This window comes from Thunnus albacares, chromosome 4 (genome assembly GCF_914725855.1).
Source record: "Thunnus albacares chromosome 4, fThuAlb1.1, whole genome shotgun sequence".
Classification (NCBI taxonomy): domain Eukaryota; kingdom Metazoa; phylum Chordata; class Actinopteri; order Scombriformes; family Scombridae; genus Thunnus; species Thunnus albacares.
In genome coordinates, this window is record NC_058109.1 from 12,088,508 (window position 1) to 12,106,624 (window position 18,117).

Here is an 18,117-nt window from a genome sequence, read left to right on the forward strand (position 1 = left end):
CAAAATATGCAAATACAGCATGATGATTAAACAAACGGATGTTAGTCATGACAATGTGCAATGTAATACGGTTCAAAAGTTTATTTTTTCAGTCCTCAACTGCTGTTAGAAAGAATAAATGAGTTAAAAAGAGACACAGACTTGTAAAGTGCAAACAGCAATAAGACATGGTGATAAATTCCTGAGAAATAGAACAGTCTGCTCTTTATTGTCTAACCCAGAAAATTGATTGCTCATGTGCAGCAATCTTCATGTTAAATGAACTTGCTGTAAACGACAGCTTTATTTAAGGACACTGAGCAGAGAAATTGAAAGGTATATTCCAAAAGATGCAATGGTTCATTTCGGCATTGTCATCAAAAACAAAGCACTGTTTATTGCACCAAAATATGCAAATTTTTCCTAGAAAGGCTCATAAGGAGAGGATAATCAAATAATTAATGCCAATGTTGTGTTTAAAGCACAAAGAGAGAAAAAATGAAGTTCTGACACTTGCTACACATCTTGTATCTAATGGTCTTTTGTGGTTGACACTGCAAACACTTCTTCATTTTGTGTTTGTTGTCTAAAGAAGATATTAATGCTCATTTTTCCATTCTGGATTCACGTACTGCTGGAGGGCACTCTCCTCTGCCAGAGGACCTATGGCAAATGCAGAGAGATACAAAAGTTTAGTTTCATGACTGAGAATGAATATATGTTTTGTTCAGATGCAGCTTGTTAATATCTCAGCTGGTCAATGATCCAGCCAAGCACAGGTCATCATTTGAAGGTAATCTGTCTCATTTAAACTGAGGTTATAGCTGTACTAACTTCCAGAATCCACGTTGATTTTCAGGTTTGCCAGTCTTGACACAATATCGTCTTCTCCTTCTGCATCTTTAAAGTCAAATCCAGTGTAACCCCTCTCCTGCACACAGTAGCTGATGAACCTGCAAATGAAAAAAACAAAACAAAACACAAATTAAGCCATTACGGAAGAGAAGTCCTTAAAGCGGACTCAAAAAAAGACAATCATGTGATGGAATTGAAAGCTCCAGAACAGCTACTGAACAGTATTTGTGGTGATATTGCTTCCAATGAACTTTCAATATCAATAATCACATCATGTTTTAATGGCTGTTGTGATTTCTGACAACTTTCTATATCTGAACACTGCTAGAACATCGTCCGTAGTCTGCTTTGCCTTACTTCTCCCAGGTGGGATCCTTGTTGAGGATCACAGGATTTCCCACGACTATCAGCAGGGATCTGGCTCTTGTCACGGCCACATTGAATCTCTACAAGTAGATATAGACATAAAAAAAAAAGAAACAAGAAGAAATGAATGACTGTTTTAAAGAAGCTGCTGTTTTCAGTGTCACTTCATATAGTCCAGACCTTTTCATTTGACAGGAAACCAATGTTGAAGTCTTCGTCCATCTTGACATAGTTGATGCTACTGCGGACGGTAGAAACCATGATGATCTTCCTCTCTTGTCCCTGAAACTCCTCCACGGATCCCACCTGATACCATGAAGAGAAACTGAGTTCAGAGATTTTCAACCATCCTTAATCATTTAATTACACTTGTGAACAGATGAACTCAAGTCTTTTAATTTCCTTGTATTGATTCTGCTGAGAAGAGACTTAATATGAGCAGATCATGAGAAGATTAACTGTTACAGCATAATGTCTTTAACAGCATCATTGCTAACCTTGAGCTCTTTGAGATCATTCCATCTACTCAACGCTGAGACAGACTTCAGAGCCTTTTGGATTTTCTCAACCTGTTAGAAAAGTAAGCATGGCTAGTTAAAACCAATGTCCTTAAACTTTCCACAACTCTGAAGCAAAAAATGACAACACTGTGCGGGCTCACTTGTTTCCGGTAGGGGGCGATTATGCCGATGTCTTTTGCAGTGAGTTTGGGGAGACCCTTCTTTCCTTGCGTTTCCATCAGCTTGGTGAGGTAGTCAACCAGAATTTCAATCTCGGACACGTTGAAGAAAGACGGACTGTTGGCCTCTCTCTCGTCTTTCCCCATCACTCCGTGGAAGATCACTGGGAAGCCCTGTAGCATTGATGTGAGTCAGCAGCTGTCTGTTATTTTTACTGAATACGATGATGACGATGGTGAATGAGTTGGTGCTGATGCTTCACGATAAATCTGAACAGTTCACCCCAAACGCTCCCACATGTTTATTCTTCTATTTTATTTTTGTTGTTCAATCTCTTCTCCCTTTTGGCTACTGTGTCACTCTCAACTGTCTGAGACAGAGCATCCCTCCTTGACTAGCCCCTCCAAAGCTGTGCCCTTTTTTTATGAATGAGAATTTAGTTTGTGAAGATCAACACACTCAGGACTAAGCTGTGAGAAGAAAAAAATACTCCACACATCAAATATGGAGAGGTTCTGCACTCTTACAATAGGTCCAATTCAAGTATTTAACAATAAATCCTCTTGGTCACCAGGCTTTTCTCAGAGGAAATGGCTCGCTTTGTTTCCAAATGAGATTTTTTTTCATAATGAGATCTAATCTGTCTTATTGATTTTTTTTATAATATGGATAATATAGGTGGTGATGCCTTATGAAACTGGAAATTAAATTAAGAGGGACCATTCAGTGAATTTGTATTTTTCTTCCATAAAGTTGGGAGACTTTTGAGTCACAGATAAAATCAGCGCAACAGAGGTGAAGATATCCTAACTTTTAGTCCCTGGTATTAGTCAAGCTCCAACAACTCTGGATCTTACACACTGTAACTCTATAGCATCTTTTGTATTCTCTGTGTGACTATTCTCTGACTTTGGCATGTAAAATCAGAGCAGTGGTCACTGTTTGTCAGAAATATGCATAGCCATTTTTACATGTCACCACTCGATCAGTTTTGCTGTGCATTTGTATGATATAGATGTTTAGATCATTACAGAATTTTTCAGAAGTTAAAAAAAACAACAAATGTCCTTGCTGGCATACCTTTTTGGGAAGGTATTCCCAGTTGCAGTAAGCCTCGCGCTCCCACTGGTCAGCGAATACCTGCAGTTCATTCTCATAAAACAGCTCGTTGGGGATTTTCAGAATGGCCACGTGAGACCTGAGTGAGGAAGGAGACGAACAAGAAAGCTGAAGAGTTTTAATCAAACCAGCAGCTTTCAAAATAAGCCACTCTTGGACAAAATCAAGTGATTACGATTATAGTGTAAACACACCTGTAGTTTCGCAGCAGTTTTGTGACAAAGCGGCCGTCAAAGTGGCCAGCGTCTGTAGTCTTCTGATATAAAGTGTTATGTTTCATCAGCCTCTCCAGCAGAGAAAGCCCTGGAGAACATTCAAATGATATAATTGAATAATGTGAGACAGAATGAAACTAAACAGAAATAGAAACAGATGATCTTTAATCCTACACTTTAATCAGTAAAATACACAATAACTACCATCATAGTGTTAGAGAAAGTGTTGTAATCTGCCTCGTCTCACCGAGTTCATATTGCATTGCGAGAGGTGATCGAAGGATCGGTCCCAGCTGCTTGGGATCTCCTGCCAGCACCAACTGACCTTTCTCAGGATTGAGCAGACCTGTGAAACAATGAGTAACAAGATTTTCCACTTAGTTTTCATTAATATCACACCACTGGTGTAGCAAAGTTCTTACACGTTTAGTTTAAGACAGGTTTAAGGGAATCTATCCCCTCACTGTCTGCAAACTGTTGGCCAGGTTTGCAAAGTTGTGAAAATGTACAGAGCAACGAATGCTTTGCAAATTCTGTGCTCCACATTTCTCATATTCCTGCTTCCGCCACTGGACATGCTCATTGATGACCTGCACTCATCGGCAGCTGTGTTGGCAGCGATACAGAAGCTGCATGCCTTCACAGAAGAGACAGGAGGAGTGCAACAGAAATCTGGATCTAGTCCTGTACAACGGACAGACTCTGAACCTCCTTCACTCCATCATAAGACTTTGCTCTGAGAGAGTATATTTTGTTCTTTAAAATGCAGTCTTTAAGACAAAGGAGATGACATTTTATCATTTAATCTGAGTGAAATTAGTTGGTTTTTTTTTTAAACCATCAGCACAGTGGTAAAAGTGTTCATTATCCTTTTGAATTTTGGCAAAGTAAGATTTCATAAGATATGATTCTTATGTACTGGATTATGATGCAAAGGAGGATCACTGCTTCTGGTTTTAAAATCCAACCAGCAGTACATTAGATATTATCTGAGAAATCCTGCTGGACAGATTAATGGATGAAAGATCTATATATGATTTCACAGATAGCAGCATTTTAACTTATCACTTACTCTTGTCTGCAAAATATGCCTGTTTTTAACTTTTAATGGCAACTGGATGTAAGACTCTGCAGATTTCATCAAAGTTTTACCAAAACTGAAGATTTATTGTACTATACTGATAATTTAGATATTCAGTGTTTACCTGCAATAGCAATGACGCACTCTGGCTCCACTGCCTGTCCTGCTTCATCCACAAACACATAGTTAAAATGGCCAACAGGGATTCCTCCAGACACAAGTCTAAAAACAAAAACCCGCAGCAGTAATACTACTTTAGTTATATCCAAGTCCAAAATGCTCATGTTGTGAAACATTAAAGGATGATGTCAAAGTGTCTTTAAAATACTGAATAATTACAGCGTATGCAACACTTAGTTCTCACCTGCCAGCTGTGACCATAGTTGTAACTAGGATTGTGTATTTCATCAGAATCTCCGTATCTGGAAGCACAAAGGCGTCTTGTCTCTGGTCCCAGTTACAATGTTTCTGCAAGAGCCAAAAGATATGACCACACATGAGAAAAAGTACATTTTCCATCCAACCATTTATTCATCCTCTAATTAAAGCATTCAAAAGCCAGATATCTGTTTATCTCAGACTCTTCTATTAAAAGTTTAGTTTTATGATCCACACATTTATTCCCCAAGAGTTTTAATGAACAGGCTACAGATTTACAATGTCTTTGATTACAATGACAGAGATTTTTGGTCTTTACTTAGTTACAACATCTGGATCAACAAACAAACATCACAAATCGTTCAGATGACTGATTATGAGGTATCTGGTTAAGATGCGGGCGTACTTGCTTGAGTTACTCTGACACATAAATATCTTTGCTTTCAATTTCATTTTTTATTCTTAAACGTCACGTGTCCTACAAACGTACAGATACACATTTGGTTAATTGGATCATTTCTATGTAAATCACAGGATATCAAGGCTGAAATGTGCTTATAGACAATTTAACACCAATAAGACCTGAGCTGAGTTATGGCCAGACAGCTCATTATCCTGTTAACATAAAAAAAGCCAGCTGATGCTCACCAGTAGTTGCTGGGGGACGGTCCTTGGGTCACGGCTGCTGGCGTACACACGATAAACCTGATAAGGATCCATGTGTACCATCAGTCTCTCACAGAGCAAGTCACATGCACTGTTTGAAGGTGCACAGGCCAGGATGCGGGCTGATGGATCTGCTCTGCTGACCTGACAATGTAAGCAGAGTGAAATTCATTATTTATCATTACTGACAAATCAATGTTACGCTTTGCACTTCTCCTTAACAATTTTATTGCGGCTTTAGATAACGTGTGCTTCTTAGTAGCAATAATGAAATCATACATAGTTAAAACACATTAATGCATTAATGAATTTGTTCAGGCCAATTATGAGCTCAAGAGCGGTTATATGATTTTAAACACTATGACTTACTTTTATAGGCCCATTACAGCCAGTTATTTACCTCCATCACAGTGATGTTAGAACATTTAGAACGTCAGTCTACAAATCCAGTTTAATGGGAGAAAATATTAAGCCCACAATTTGTCAGATATCTAACAGAATAAATTTACTAAATTTAGCCAAGGCTTTATGGGAAATTAAGTCTCCTTTTTGTGGCTGCCTCTTGTTTTATTGATGAACAGCTCCCCCTTGCACAACCCACAAATAATAAATATGAGAGTTTATACTCCAGATCCACAATAGAAGACAGTTACTATGCAAACAAAAAATGTGGTTTTGATAAAAGCATTTCTCTTTACCATTAAATATTTATGACAAAATAAGCAACAAATTTGTAAAAAACATTCTTAGGTATAAATTAATGAGACTTTAATGATCAAATCTGCTTCTTCAAGCCTGCGTGGGCATGGTTTGATCAGATTTGACTGTGGCGTCTCCCTGGCGACCAAGGCAAACAAATCAACAGATTATGATTCATGTTGTTAAAATCTGATAGGAGGAAATAGGTGACATCACCTCTTTACCAACAAGGCCCAAACCACTTCAATCCAGTGAAAGCACAGACAAAACGCAAATACAGAAATCTCTCATGAGAACACATTCCTGAATTTTCAGGGTGTAACTGGTGACTTATAACAGCACATCTTAGGTGCTAAATACCTGATTCATGGCTTCCACCAGTGTAATCGTCTTTCCAGTTCCAGGAGGCCCGAACACAAGATGAGGAGCAGGTTTTGATGACCCGGCTACAATGCGCTGGACCGCAGCCTGTTGCTCCGGGTTGTTTTCCAGCTGACGGTTGAACATCCTGGAGAACGTAGGAATGGATTTTTACACCTTGCACATTGGTGAAACACATTAAAGTAAAAAAATGTGGAGCAGAGGCCAAATTTAAAATACAGGCACCATACCTGAGTTTAGGCATGGGGATATTAGTCACTGCTGCACCAGATGGAAACAGCACATCTCCGAGCTTATGTTTTGCTGCCAAGTCCATCGCCCGATGCTGCAGCCTCAAGGGGTATCGGTTGATCGTAAACTCCACTTCAAACTTCATATTGCTAAGGAAAAATTGCAACAACCTGAAAAAGGAGCAGAAAGGGAGGGAAGAACATGTGTGTTAGGGCCTTTATTCTGAGCATTAAGCAGACAAGTAAGCTTGAGGCACATTTAGACTGTGTAGCAACAATTGTGCAGGTTTATTGTTTGTCACATAAAAAAAAATCTTGGTCACAATCTGTGTCAGACTTTACAATACTATTTGAGACATGTCAGATTGCATGCTGAATGTGTGTTTTCTCCCTAAACTTTATTCAGAAAACTGCACTTATGAAATGTGAAACCAACCAGTGTATTCTGTGTCATTTCATATCGTATTCTGATTGCTTCGTTTGTTGATGTGGGTCATAGCAGCAGTCACATTGTAAGAATTCGCTCTTCACATTTTGACACTGTCGATATTTTGCCTTATGGTGTATTTTGTTGCCAAAGCTCTGAATCGGTCATTGGTCAACTTTCGTGTCAGACAGCCATAAATCGCACAGTGTAAAAGGGCCTTTAAGTCCAGCTTTTACCTCCGTGAGAAGCCGAGCTTCACACTGTCTAGCTCTACTCTGTGCACATATCCTGTGTACACGGTGATCGGCTGGACCGTGTCTTCAGATTTGGACACCCTCAGACAATCTCCTCGAAGTACGGATGGCCGATTCTCAGCCACACCAGGTACCTGTTGGAGAATACAAATGTTGGCCCTCTTTCTGTTATGCATTTTTATCCCTTTCCGACACACATCACTGAGCTTACAGTAGATTAGCAAGCTTTCAGAGGCAAAGTGCAGAAATCTAAATAACACAACTTCATACAGAAAAACTGGAGACAAGATAATATCTTTCAGATCACAGAATTGACCTGATTACTGCTACTTAAAAGCAAACAAATGAGCACAGTCAGTGGGTAGGATATTGTACTCTGATGAGGATTTTCTTACTCTAAGTGTAAGCAGCTTTTTGTTGCTCTTGTCTTGAGTCATGGTTTGACTGTGGAGGTCATACTTCCTAATGTCCACCTCTATCTGTATCTCCTCCAGGTGTAGCAGGAGGTGAAATCGATGAAGGTAGTTCTTCATCTTTAAGGGAGAGTGGAGGAGACCCCTGGACATAACAGTTCAGAAACAAACATTGCGTTTAAGGCGAGGTTATTTCCAGGGCTGCAAATAACGTTCTGCAGATTGTTTTCTCAAATAATTGATTAATCTTTTTTGTCTAGTGAGAAATGCCTGTTGAAATTTCTTGGAGGTCACAATGACATCTTCACATATCTTGTTTTATCTGATCAACAGTCCAAAATCTAAGCATTTTAAGCATTTTTGGTTGTGGTTTTTGGTCAAAACAATTATTCAAAATAGTTGCGGATTAATTACCTAACGATCAACTAATCAATTAATCGGCTACTCATTGCTCTAATTAGCTCCATAAAGTGTTAAATGTGTTTAATTAGGTCTTCCTCTCACTTCACTGATGCCAGGTTCTGTCTGGCAGCTGCAGAGAGATACTCAGAGTCCTCCATCCTTTGTTTAGCCAGTTCCTTTAGGTAACGAGGGTACTTGTAGTCTCCTAATTTCATCTTTAGATGCTGGACAACAGAACTGCAGGGAGGAATAAAACACAAACACATCATGACTGTAGTCTGCAATAATAAAACACAATTTCAGTAACCAGTATGGCTGCAGTCACTGATCAATCTAAATTACAAGTGAAGAAAATAGCTTCATTTGAACTGACATCTGTAATAATGGATTCCCTGCTGCTGTGGATGAAATCTACTCATTCTATTTGGATATAGCAGGACAGTGTGCGACATTATTTCTTAAACTATGGGACCAGCATGATTCTTTTTCAACAACCAGGCGTAAAAGTGCATTTCGAATGTGAATTTCAGACTTGTATATAATACGTTTTTAATAGCATACCTCTCGGGAGGCACTCCCTCCACTATCACAGTGTCAACGGGCTTGCGTGTGACCACCTGAAATGGTTTGTAAGGAGCCACAGGCCCCAGCTCCACAGCCAGCGGAGTCCTGGCTGCAGCTTCCATCTCCCTCACGATGCAGAAGGGCACAGATGCTGGTAGATCCGGGCAGAACTCAAAGTACATTGTGGCAGGAAAATATCCATAGTGGTACAGCTTGTAGCGGACCAAAATCTCATAGCTTTCCCCTGTGGAAGCAAAAAGAAAAGCACAGAGGGAACTGTGAGCATTAATTACCTCTTCAGTCAGTTCAGAGGGAGATGATGAGTGTTAGTTGTCTCACCAGGACAGAGGAACAGCGGACAGGCTCTGGTCACTCTCCTCTCGTCCTCCAGAGTGAAACAGCGCATATTGTGCAGGGCGGTGTAGTAGGTGAAGTGGATGCAGTCGGCTCCCTTGTTCACGATGTGGAATCTGACGATGAACAACTCCTTCAGACGGTCCATTGTGATCTGAACCTTGCCACCGCTCGCCACGGGGTCAGAGGTGATCTCAATGCCCCCCTTGTCAGCTGTCAACTCTTTCCTGTGAGAGAGAGACGCAATCAGGCTGCAGAGTTTACTACTGTAAATCCACATGGTGTAAAAAAGCCGATCCATCCCAGTGGTTGAGCAGCATACAATGCATACCATGTAACTACAACTTTCCCAGTCTGAGTCTGACCAGGGACGTATGCATTCCCCTCCGTTTCTCTCCCTTTTTCTCCCTGGACTGTCTGCTATCAAACGAAAGCAAGACTGCCATAGAAATAATCCAAAAAGTCATTTCATGCAGTAACTTCAACACATTTTTCTTGTAGTGAAAAAAATCTGCTATTGGTGTGAGAATGCAATATGGGATGAACATATCAGCATCCTACACAGCACTGGAGCTGCAACAATTAGTCAATTGACAGAAAAACTTAAAGAGACAATGCCATTTGTTGGTTTCAACTACTCAAATGTGATGATTTTAGGGGTTTCTTTGTCTTCTGTGATGATAAACTGAATGACATTTGAAGAGTTATAACGGGCATTTTTCACTATTTTCTGGCATTTTACAGACAAAACGACTAACTCAAGTCGAGCCAAATTTAATTTATAGAGCTCAAAATCACAACAGATGTTATCTCAAGGCACTTTTCACATAGAGCAGGTCTAGACCGTACTGATTAATGGAAAAAAAATAACCGGCAGATCAATTGTTAATTAAAAAACAATTGTTAGTTGCAGCTCTATACTGTTCATTCTTAAAGTCCCCGTCCATTTAAAAATGTTTTTTCTGGATGTTTGAGCTTCACTGTGCAGAGTTTGACACTAGAAGACTGTTGTCACATTCATCTGCTGAAGAGAGAAAGCTTCTCTGTGCTCACCTTACATCAGATTTATTATATTTGTGACATCACAACTCGTTTGAAAGCCAATCGCTGTAAAATATACAACTTTCCCAAGTCAAACCTTAAGTGTCCAGTTTACATACACTTGAGAGAGTAGGAGATATTTTGTGTCCAGCAGTTGAACCTTTCAAATGAACAATATTTGCATATTCATAGATTCTGCATTTTTTTCCAGAGAAAGAGAAAGAGCAGATTCCATACCTACAGAGTATTTTTATGTGTCTTAAATAAAACTATTAGTATGTCTTAAAACCAAACCAATTTTCCTGTGTGGGATAATAAAGTTGGAATCTGATTCTTCAAACAAACTTACCTGTTAGCTTTTAACTTCTTCAGGACTTCTGTAGCCAGCTTTTTCTTAGGGGTCAGCACAGGGTTCACCGGGGTGGAGGGAACAGAGGAGGGCGCAGATGTCTCAGCTGTCTTCTGAGGGCCAGAGCTGGGACTGTGCGGCTGAGGGGCCCGGGGCCTCCTCCACTGGTCACAATACACTCGAACCTACAGTGAGAATAAAAATAATAATGATGCGTCCTCATTTTATTTCTGTGTTTTCTTGCAGTTGCAGCAAAACACAAAATATGTCCAGGTTTATTTCCTCACAGCAGCAGGCAGCTATGGAGATATATGAGCATATCATACCTGAGGTTTGACATTGATGTAGATTTTTCCATGTTTTATGTGGGCTTTGTTGAATTTCAGAAGAGCATAGATGACACTGGAAAAGCTAGGATGTTTTATTCCCTCTCTGTGAACAGACATACAAAACAGAGATTAAGTTAGGAGAGTTATACACAACACCTGCATGTGACACACACTTGTCTCTGAAGCTCACCTGCCCTTAAATTCAGAGTTGTAGATTTCCCGAAGTTCCTTTTTGCTGTTGTTAGATATTCTGTCTCCCAGATATCCAATGAAGTCCAGTCCGGATTCAAGCGAGTCAATAACCGACGGCATGTTGACGTTACGGGCCGCTGCTGCTGACAATCAACTGACCGAAATCAGGAAGTTCATCGGCTGCTGGACAGCGATCACCGTGAATTTCCTGAACCATTAACGTGGGCGTCTGGTCTAAATGCGCTCTGACACGGAGGATATTTCCGAAATTTTACGTATTTTGCGTGACTTTTGCGTTAACCGTTAATGCGGGCATCGATTTCTCACCTGTTTGATAGGTGAAAATATCGGTTTCATGATTTATAGATCTCATACTCGGCGCAGTTTAGCGCAAAAGTCGAACTGATGAACGCTCCCCAACGGCTCCAAACCAGGGAGCGTCTGTAACTGATTCACACAAACCGAGCGAAAACACTTCGGCGACAGAGCAAAAATACCTAATAGAAACGAAAAACTTAAGTGCGACATGTTCTGTCTTTAATTGTCTTTAAAAGGGCTGAAATTAAAATGTTTTTATCACTGTCATTTAACGAGTTTACAGGCTTGCTCAGACATGTTGTTGTTGACACTCCCTGGTTTGCGTTCATTACATAATCAACAGAGCAGGTACTGGAGTCATGTAAAAATGGACCAAAGTTCATTAGTCCATTAGTATCAGTGGTGGAAGTAATATTCAGATCATTAACTTAAGTTAAAGTACTAATACAGCAATGTAAAAATACTCCATTACAAGTTAAAGTCCTGCATGAAAAATCCTACTTAAGTTAAAGTACATAAATAAATGTACATAAGTATGATAATAAAAGTAGTGGTTTGGTCCCTCTGACTGTTATATTATTATATATGGCATCATTAACTTATTATTACTAAAGCATCAGTGTGTAAGCAGCATGTTACTGTTGTAGCTGCTGGAGGTAGAGCTAGTTTGAACTACTTTATATACAGTTAGCTAGTTTAGTCCAGTGGTTCCCAACCTAGGGGTCAGGCCCCTACAAAGGGTCACCAGATAAATCTGAGGGGTCGTGAGATGATTGATGGCAGAAGAAAGAAGAAAAAGTTCTGATACACAAATCAGTTTTCAGTTTTTGGACTTTTTCTCTAATCTTTGATTTTTGGTGAAATATTGGATCCTTTGAAAATTTATTGAAACCATGGGAGAAGTTTAGAGGGAAAAATCACTATTTGGTGGAGCTATTAACAACTCAGACATCTGAAATGTGACCCCAACTAGTTTTCGTAAGACATCAAAAGCCAAAAAGGTTGTAAACCACTGGTTTCATCTTTAACAGTGTGTTGTATTTTAAAAGCTTGTTATATTATCCATTGTGTCAAATCTTCATTCGAAAAAGTAACTAAAGCTGTCAAATAAATGTAGTGGAGTACGAAGTACAATATTTCCATCGGAAATGTCGTGGAGTGGAAGTACAAAGTAGCATAAAATGGAAATACACAAGTACAGGTACCTCAAAACATAGCGTTGATTATGGACATGAAGCACATAAACATACAGCCAATACAAAGGTAATACACAAAAGCAAAATGATCAGTTGCATACTTGTGTGCTTCATTATAAAGAAAATCTCAAAGGACGTTGGTCTGCATGTTACAGCTAATGTCACAGCAAAGCATTAAATGTTTGCAAATCTATGCAGCCATGACAGTATAGCTGAGATTATAGAAATGTTGAGATCATGAGTCCGAATTTCCCCAGAACTGCTTCCACCTAAGAGATTTTTGACCAACCACACTCAAATATTTATTTTTTACTTTTTATTTGTTCATTATATTTTCTGCAATTTTTTTCTGTTTAACTGAGAAATGTATACTCATTGTCAGGTCAATATGTCAATAACTCCCTCAAATTTCCAGACAAGATATCTGAAAAAACAAGACATCTGTGCCCTCAATTATACTGTAACTACGGCCTTGAATTCAGCCTTCAACCAAAGAAACATTTGGTGCCCAGGCTCCTTTGAAACCCCAAACATGATGTAAAACACAAAATATTACCATTGCTTGAAGATTATACTTGGTGCAACATTTTTATTTCATGAATAATAAATGTACTTACAGTTTGTATAAAAAAATATAGCAAAAGCTAAAGGCAAACAGCTGGCAGGAGGATGCCAATACTTTTACAGAAATAGAAGGATTATCACGGAAAATGTCTCTCTACAACAGAGAGAAATTGCTAACTAAAAGTCCAACTTTAAGAGGGAAGGTAGAATCTGGTCAGTGAGTGAAAAAAAAAAAGTCATTTATACTTTGGCATGCCCGCTGGCCACAATGCTGCATCCAGAGGAATGCATAAATATAAACAGATGGGATCTTTTTGACTGGAACAGAAACTGTATAATTTGATACTGTTAAGTCTCTCTCCAACATATCGAATTGCATATTTGCCCTCTGTTAATAAAAAACTATAGAGGTATTGGAAGCTCTTAAAAGAATATTAGGTATGTTATATAAAGAGTGAAAATTAGTTGCTACATGAAAGTCATGGGGTTTGGGAGGATGTGTAGCCGACTGAAGCACTGAGGGATCAGAAACTGTGTCTGTGAGAATTTGAATGGCGGGGAAATCACCCAAACTTTCACAGTGTCACTAAAAAAAAAAAAAGGCATTTGTTGAAAAAATAATAATATGTGTTTGTAAATGAGCGACAGTTACACCACTCAATGTAATTTTTAAATGAAGGCATCCCATCTTAGTGCTCAACAGAAGCTGTCATTCTCTGGAAAAACCACCCCCCCTCAACAAATGTCTGTTTTAGAAGGACATACAGTACATTATGTTGCATCACACATCTTCGCGCGAGCATCAGCTTCTCCCCAATTCAGTTTGTCGTAACCCCAACAGACTTTGTCCTCTAAGCGTTCTGCATCTCTTTGCCAATCTTGTAACTGAGGATCTTGTTCCAGTCGATCTTGGTGCGGGTGACCGGGAGCTGTCTGCGCAAGGCTTTGAACGTGGTGTCGGACATGGTCTGATAGTTCTCGCTGATGGCCATCTGAAAAACAAAGAAAATAGGTTACGCTTTCTGGCTATGAATAAGTTGTAAATATCAGTTATATGGGAGGGAACTTGTTTGATTTTTTTACTCCCACATACCTGGTATTCATTCTCTGCATCCTCAATAATTTTCACAAGCTCCTTCGCAGTCTGGCTCTCGTTCTGCAAAAACATGAATAATATGTTGTTATTAAACAAATTAAACTTTGACAAACTTTGCTGCTTTTATCTGGTTTATATCATTGTTAGCTGAATATCTTTGGGGTTTGGTCAGACAAAACAAGTGAAGTTGAAGTGACACGTGAAGCTAAAAAAGCTTTTCTGATTTTTTTAATGACCAAACTATACATTTTCAATCTGCAGATTATAATGAAAATAATTGTTAGTTGCAGTCCAAAATTTAAATGGACACTTGTGGATTATTAACAGCACTTAGCTTTGTTTGAAAAATGCAAACACAGAATCTGTGAATCTTTAATAACACTTCAGAGTGTAAAATACAAGTATTTCAATAAGATAAAATACTTACAGACACAGTCAGAGCTTCCTGTACATCTTTATGGCTGACCAGCTGCACATTTCCATCTTCATAGTAATGTACCTGAGATAAACACAGGAAATAAAGACAGGGGTGATGCGCAAAACAGTGACACAAAACTAACTTCAAAGCTAAGCTCACACTGCACCCAATGATGACTCAACATACCTGCACTTTCAAGACTCCGACGACCTGCGCTGTAGATTGCGAAATACTGAACTTCCATTCAGACCGGCAGCGACCGTTCCTGGAAAACAGAAGTTGTAGAAGAGAGCACTTAAGAACCAACCCCAAACACACCTAACAAAATTATACATCATTGCCTCAATGCTGCACCAACATTATCGTCTAGGCGAATTTAGTTAGCGAGTCTAAAATGTGCTCATTATCCTCTGTCAACTTACCAGAAGTTTTTAGGCTCAAACTGATGACCCTCGATACAAGCGATGATGGTCTGCTGGCCATCGATTGTTTTCCCATAAACCTGAGGTGGATAAAAGGGATGAATGAGGCTGATTTATTTTGTGTACTATTGAACATGGCAGCTACGTTGCAGACTGTGAGAGCGATCTTACGGTGCAGACTCCGCTCGGGTAGTGCTCCTTGACGTAGGCCCTCACAGCAGAATCACACGCATCTCTCCATGACCTGAGGGCTGCCTCGCCCTCGTGGGGCTGCGGGTCACTGGCCTCCTTTCTTAGGTGGTCAAACTTGAAGGAGATCTTGTTGTGAGGGTCAAAGAAGCGGCCATTACCCAGATCACCATGCTCCGTTATCAGGACCTACAGAGGAAACATAAAGAGATGAATAGAAGAAACCTGCTGTTACAATGACAGTTTACACAGGTATTAATGATTCAATTTTAGTGAAAAGCAAATAATCTAAAATCATTTTCAAAAAAAAAAGCTTGCCTGGTCTTCATATCCATCAATTTTGGCAAGAGTGAACTGATCCATGTTGTACTGGGCAAAGGCACTGTATCAAAACAGAAAAACACAAGTTGATTTTACATCCAGAACATCATTATTTTTGTTAAATTAAAAAAAAAAAAAAGCAGAACGAAACTCACTGAGCCGCGCCCTCTCTGAGAAGATTATCATTGTTGAGCAGTAGTCGCACATCTGAAAACAAGAATTTACATACAATAAGTATTAACAAATTGTTTCCACACACATTAGATTGCAGATGGGGCTAAAACTTTAAATAACAAAGCAAATAACACTCACCATTGAAGACTTCATTGAACTCTCCCGGAGGAGCGTGGATCACAAAATTGGCTGCAATACGGACCTTGAAGTAAATAAAATACCATGTCATAAAACTTAAAAATAGTAAGCGGCATCACGTCATCATTAACAACACTGTGTAGTTTAAGGTTCTGTTCCCTCCTTGCTTGAAGAAACTGGTAGAGCAGAATAACAGCAATCTGCTTAGTCACGAGCCAAATAATCTGCATGTTTTTTGGAAAATGTAGCCACTTTATTCTCTTTTGAGATATAGCAGGTGATGTCTACAAGAAGTGAAGAACCTGCAACTAGCCACTAGAGAGAAGCAGAGAGCAATCTGCTAACTTTCTTGGCCTCAGGCTTGTTAGCTCTATTTTGACCACTCCTTAGATGGCAGGGAGGGTATGTCGTCCAGGGGCTTTTCTTAGCAGCCAGTATGCATGTGTAAGCATGTGGTGTCAAAGCCACAGAGTGAAAAAGTTGTGGCAGGTACTCTCATAAGGTAATACTCAGTACGAGTTATACAAAATTAAGCAGCATATAGTTAAGTGGAAACAACGTTTCTTGATAATAAAGAGGTTACCCCCTCTCTTATGTCATCACTTATTTATGACCTTCACAGATTTAACCAGTCCTACATCCATCCTAATGTCACTACCACATATTAGTGTGGCTGTGCCAGTGATGCCGTCTGTCAGACACACAGGGTTATTGAGCCTTCGGGCTGCAGCTGGCAATGACCTACAAATGGGCTGTCCAGCTGAAAGGGTAGAGGGACATTACAATGAGCAACCTAGTTTAACTGCGCACTTGAATAGTCCCTCCATTCAGAGCCCAGAAAGCACTCCCAGGCACAAACTCACAATATCCTACTATAAGAAGTAGATAGTTGATATCTAATAAAAGTTAAAACTGGTCATGTCAATCCCCTCAATCACACTGACTTATTTACATTTATTTTACATGTTTGCAGTAGTAGGACTGGGAGTTGTAAACTCTTGGCCATACCATCGCCTTTTGGAATGCAAAGCGTTATTTTCCAACATGTAGCAGCATGATGCAGAGTCACTACAAGCCCCAACAACACTGCAGGAGGACTGCCTCTGTCCCGGGAGTCTGGGTGCAAAAACTTACAGACGTTCAAGCTAAAATACAAAACACCAGCAAGCCCCGGCAACACGAGTGACTAATTTCTAACTTTCGATGTTATCAGCACCGGTTTAGGCAGCTAAAAATAAAGTAACAGTGAATTGGGTGTGGGTGGTGTTATGCTGCCGATGCACTGTCATTATCCATACTGTAAATGCAGGAAGTAGCTCGACTTCCTTCGATTTAGCATTAGCTAACCACTTCAAGCTGTTATACATTTACAGTCACGCTAAACTAGACAATAACATAAGCCGCACATATACTTATTTATCAGTCAAAGAGGGCCTGAATCACACAAGTTAGCTAAGTTGTATTCTGTATTTGTGCACAGGAACAACATACACGGTAACGTTACAACTCTCAACTGTCAAACACAACACTGCCTAGGCTGAGCTAGCTTCACCAGCAGACTCCTAATACGGTAAAATTCATGCTGCATAGTAAGGATTTCATATAGCACTGCTATTTCAAGACAAAGGTTAAGTACAACAAACCAGTTTCAGAATGAATTTATATTGTTATACCTTATCCTCTTCGCTGAGCTCTTCGAAATCTGCCATCTTGGCTCAATGAAGTGTTAACAAAGCGACTGTCAATGTTGCCAGGTATGTGTGACTCCTCCCAGCAGCGACAGCCCTACTGCACAAACTCACTTTTCACGTTGTCCTGAATCAACATAAAATATATTGAATGAAACCATAGAAATTACTAGCTTAGATTAATAAATATTAGAATGGCTGAACATCGTATAAACGTTAGCTAGTTTAATCTCAAAAAGGCTTGAATAAAATAGATTGTAACTTGCATTGATTTCATCTACAAAAGTGACGCAGACAGTTTCACAACCTGGCAACCCTGCTGCGTTCACGTTCTATGGGATGAATGGTAGTGATGGGAGTTTACGAGTGGCGAGTGTTCACATCACATCATAGGACAACTGAAGACGGTTGTATGACTCCAGGGTTAAACAATACTATAATGTAGCACCATATCCATTAAATTTTGGGCTTAATTGCACTGGACTTTGGACGGCAGTTGAATAGCCAGGATAACGGTGAAGTTTGCATATGTAAAAAAAACAAAACAAAAAAAAAACGCAGGCAACCCTATATGCTTAAAGGACGGGTTCACAATTTTTTCAATTCTTAAACAGTCGGA

The 18,117-nt window shown here is 39.5% G+C and overlaps 3 protein-coding genes across 3 annotated transcripts in view; 1 reads left to right on the forward strand and 2 right to left on the reverse strand.

Moving 5' to 3' along the window:
* LOC122980554 (adenosine receptor A1-like) overlaps positions 1–18,117 on the forward strand; it is a 719,840-nt gene that overhangs the window by 484,227 nt on the left and 217,496 nt on the right. The window lies entirely within an intron of this gene.
* On the reverse strand, positions 67–11,347 carry mov10a (Mov10 RISC complex RNA helicase a). Its single transcript, XM_044348669.1, has 22 exons — positions 10,973–11,347; positions 10,780–10,885; positions 10,454–10,638; positions 9,049–9,290; positions 8,707–8,953; positions 8,248–8,382; positions 7,726–7,888; positions 7,313–7,464; positions 6,650–6,820; positions 6,399–6,546; positions 5,322–5,483; positions 4,660–4,763; positions 4,420–4,517; positions 3,462–3,560; positions 3,194–3,302; positions 2,961–3,078; positions 1,862–2,053; positions 1,698–1,769; positions 1,381–1,506; positions 1,192–1,280; positions 814–932; positions 67–642 (listed from the first exon to the last, which is right to left on the reverse strand). Exons 1-22 carry the CDS (start codon positions 11,092–11,094, stop codon positions 578–580), a joined length of 3,024 nt encoding a protein of 1,007 aa, XP_044204604.1. The 5' UTR covers positions 11,095–11,347; the 3' UTR covers positions 67–577.
* LOC122980556 (F-actin-capping protein subunit alpha-1) lies at positions 13,063–17,612 on the reverse strand. The gene is made up of 10 exons (XM_044348686.1): positions 17,484–17,612; positions 15,811–15,874; positions 15,654–15,705; positions 15,496–15,559; positions 15,160–15,366; positions 14,989–15,068; positions 14,753–14,831; positions 14,576–14,647; positions 14,146–14,208; positions 13,063–14,044 (listed from the first exon to the last, which is right to left on the reverse strand). Exons 1-10 carry the CDS (start codon positions 17,517–17,519, stop codon positions 13,904–13,906), a joined length of 858 nt encoding a protein of 285 aa, XP_044204621.1. The 5' UTR covers positions 17,520–17,612; the 3' UTR covers positions 13,063–13,903.

What these genes read in the sequence shown, in the direction of transcription:
- mov10a (XM_044348669.1), bottom strand. Translation starts at nt 11,094, where the DNA reads ATGCCGTCGGTTATTGACTCGCTTGAATCCGGACTGGACTTCATTGGA. An exon ending in AAAAGCTGCTTACACTTAGA is followed by an intron (nt 7,465 to 7,725) that starts GTAAGAAAATCC and finishes ATTCTCCAACAG; the next exon opens with GTACCTGGTGTGGCTGAGAA. An exon ending in AATCAACGTGGATTCTGGAA is followed by an intron (nt 643 to 813) that starts GTTAGTACAGCT and finishes CATTTGCCATAG; the next exon opens with GTCCTCTGGCAGAGGAGAGT.
- LOC122980556 (XM_044348686.1), bottom strand. Translation starts at nt 17,519, where the DNA reads ATGGCAGATTTCGAAGAGCTCAGCGAAGAGGATAAG. An exon ending in GTTCAATGAAGTCTTCAATG is followed by an intron (nt 15,706 to 15,810) that starts GTGAGTGTTATT and finishes TCTTGTTTTCAG; the next exon opens with ATGTGCGACTACTGCTCAAC. An exon ending in AGGAAGCTCTGACTGTGTCT is followed by an intron (nt 14,209 to 14,575) that starts GTAAGTATTTTA and finishes ATGTTTTTGCAG; the next exon opens with AACGAGAGCCAGACTGCGAA.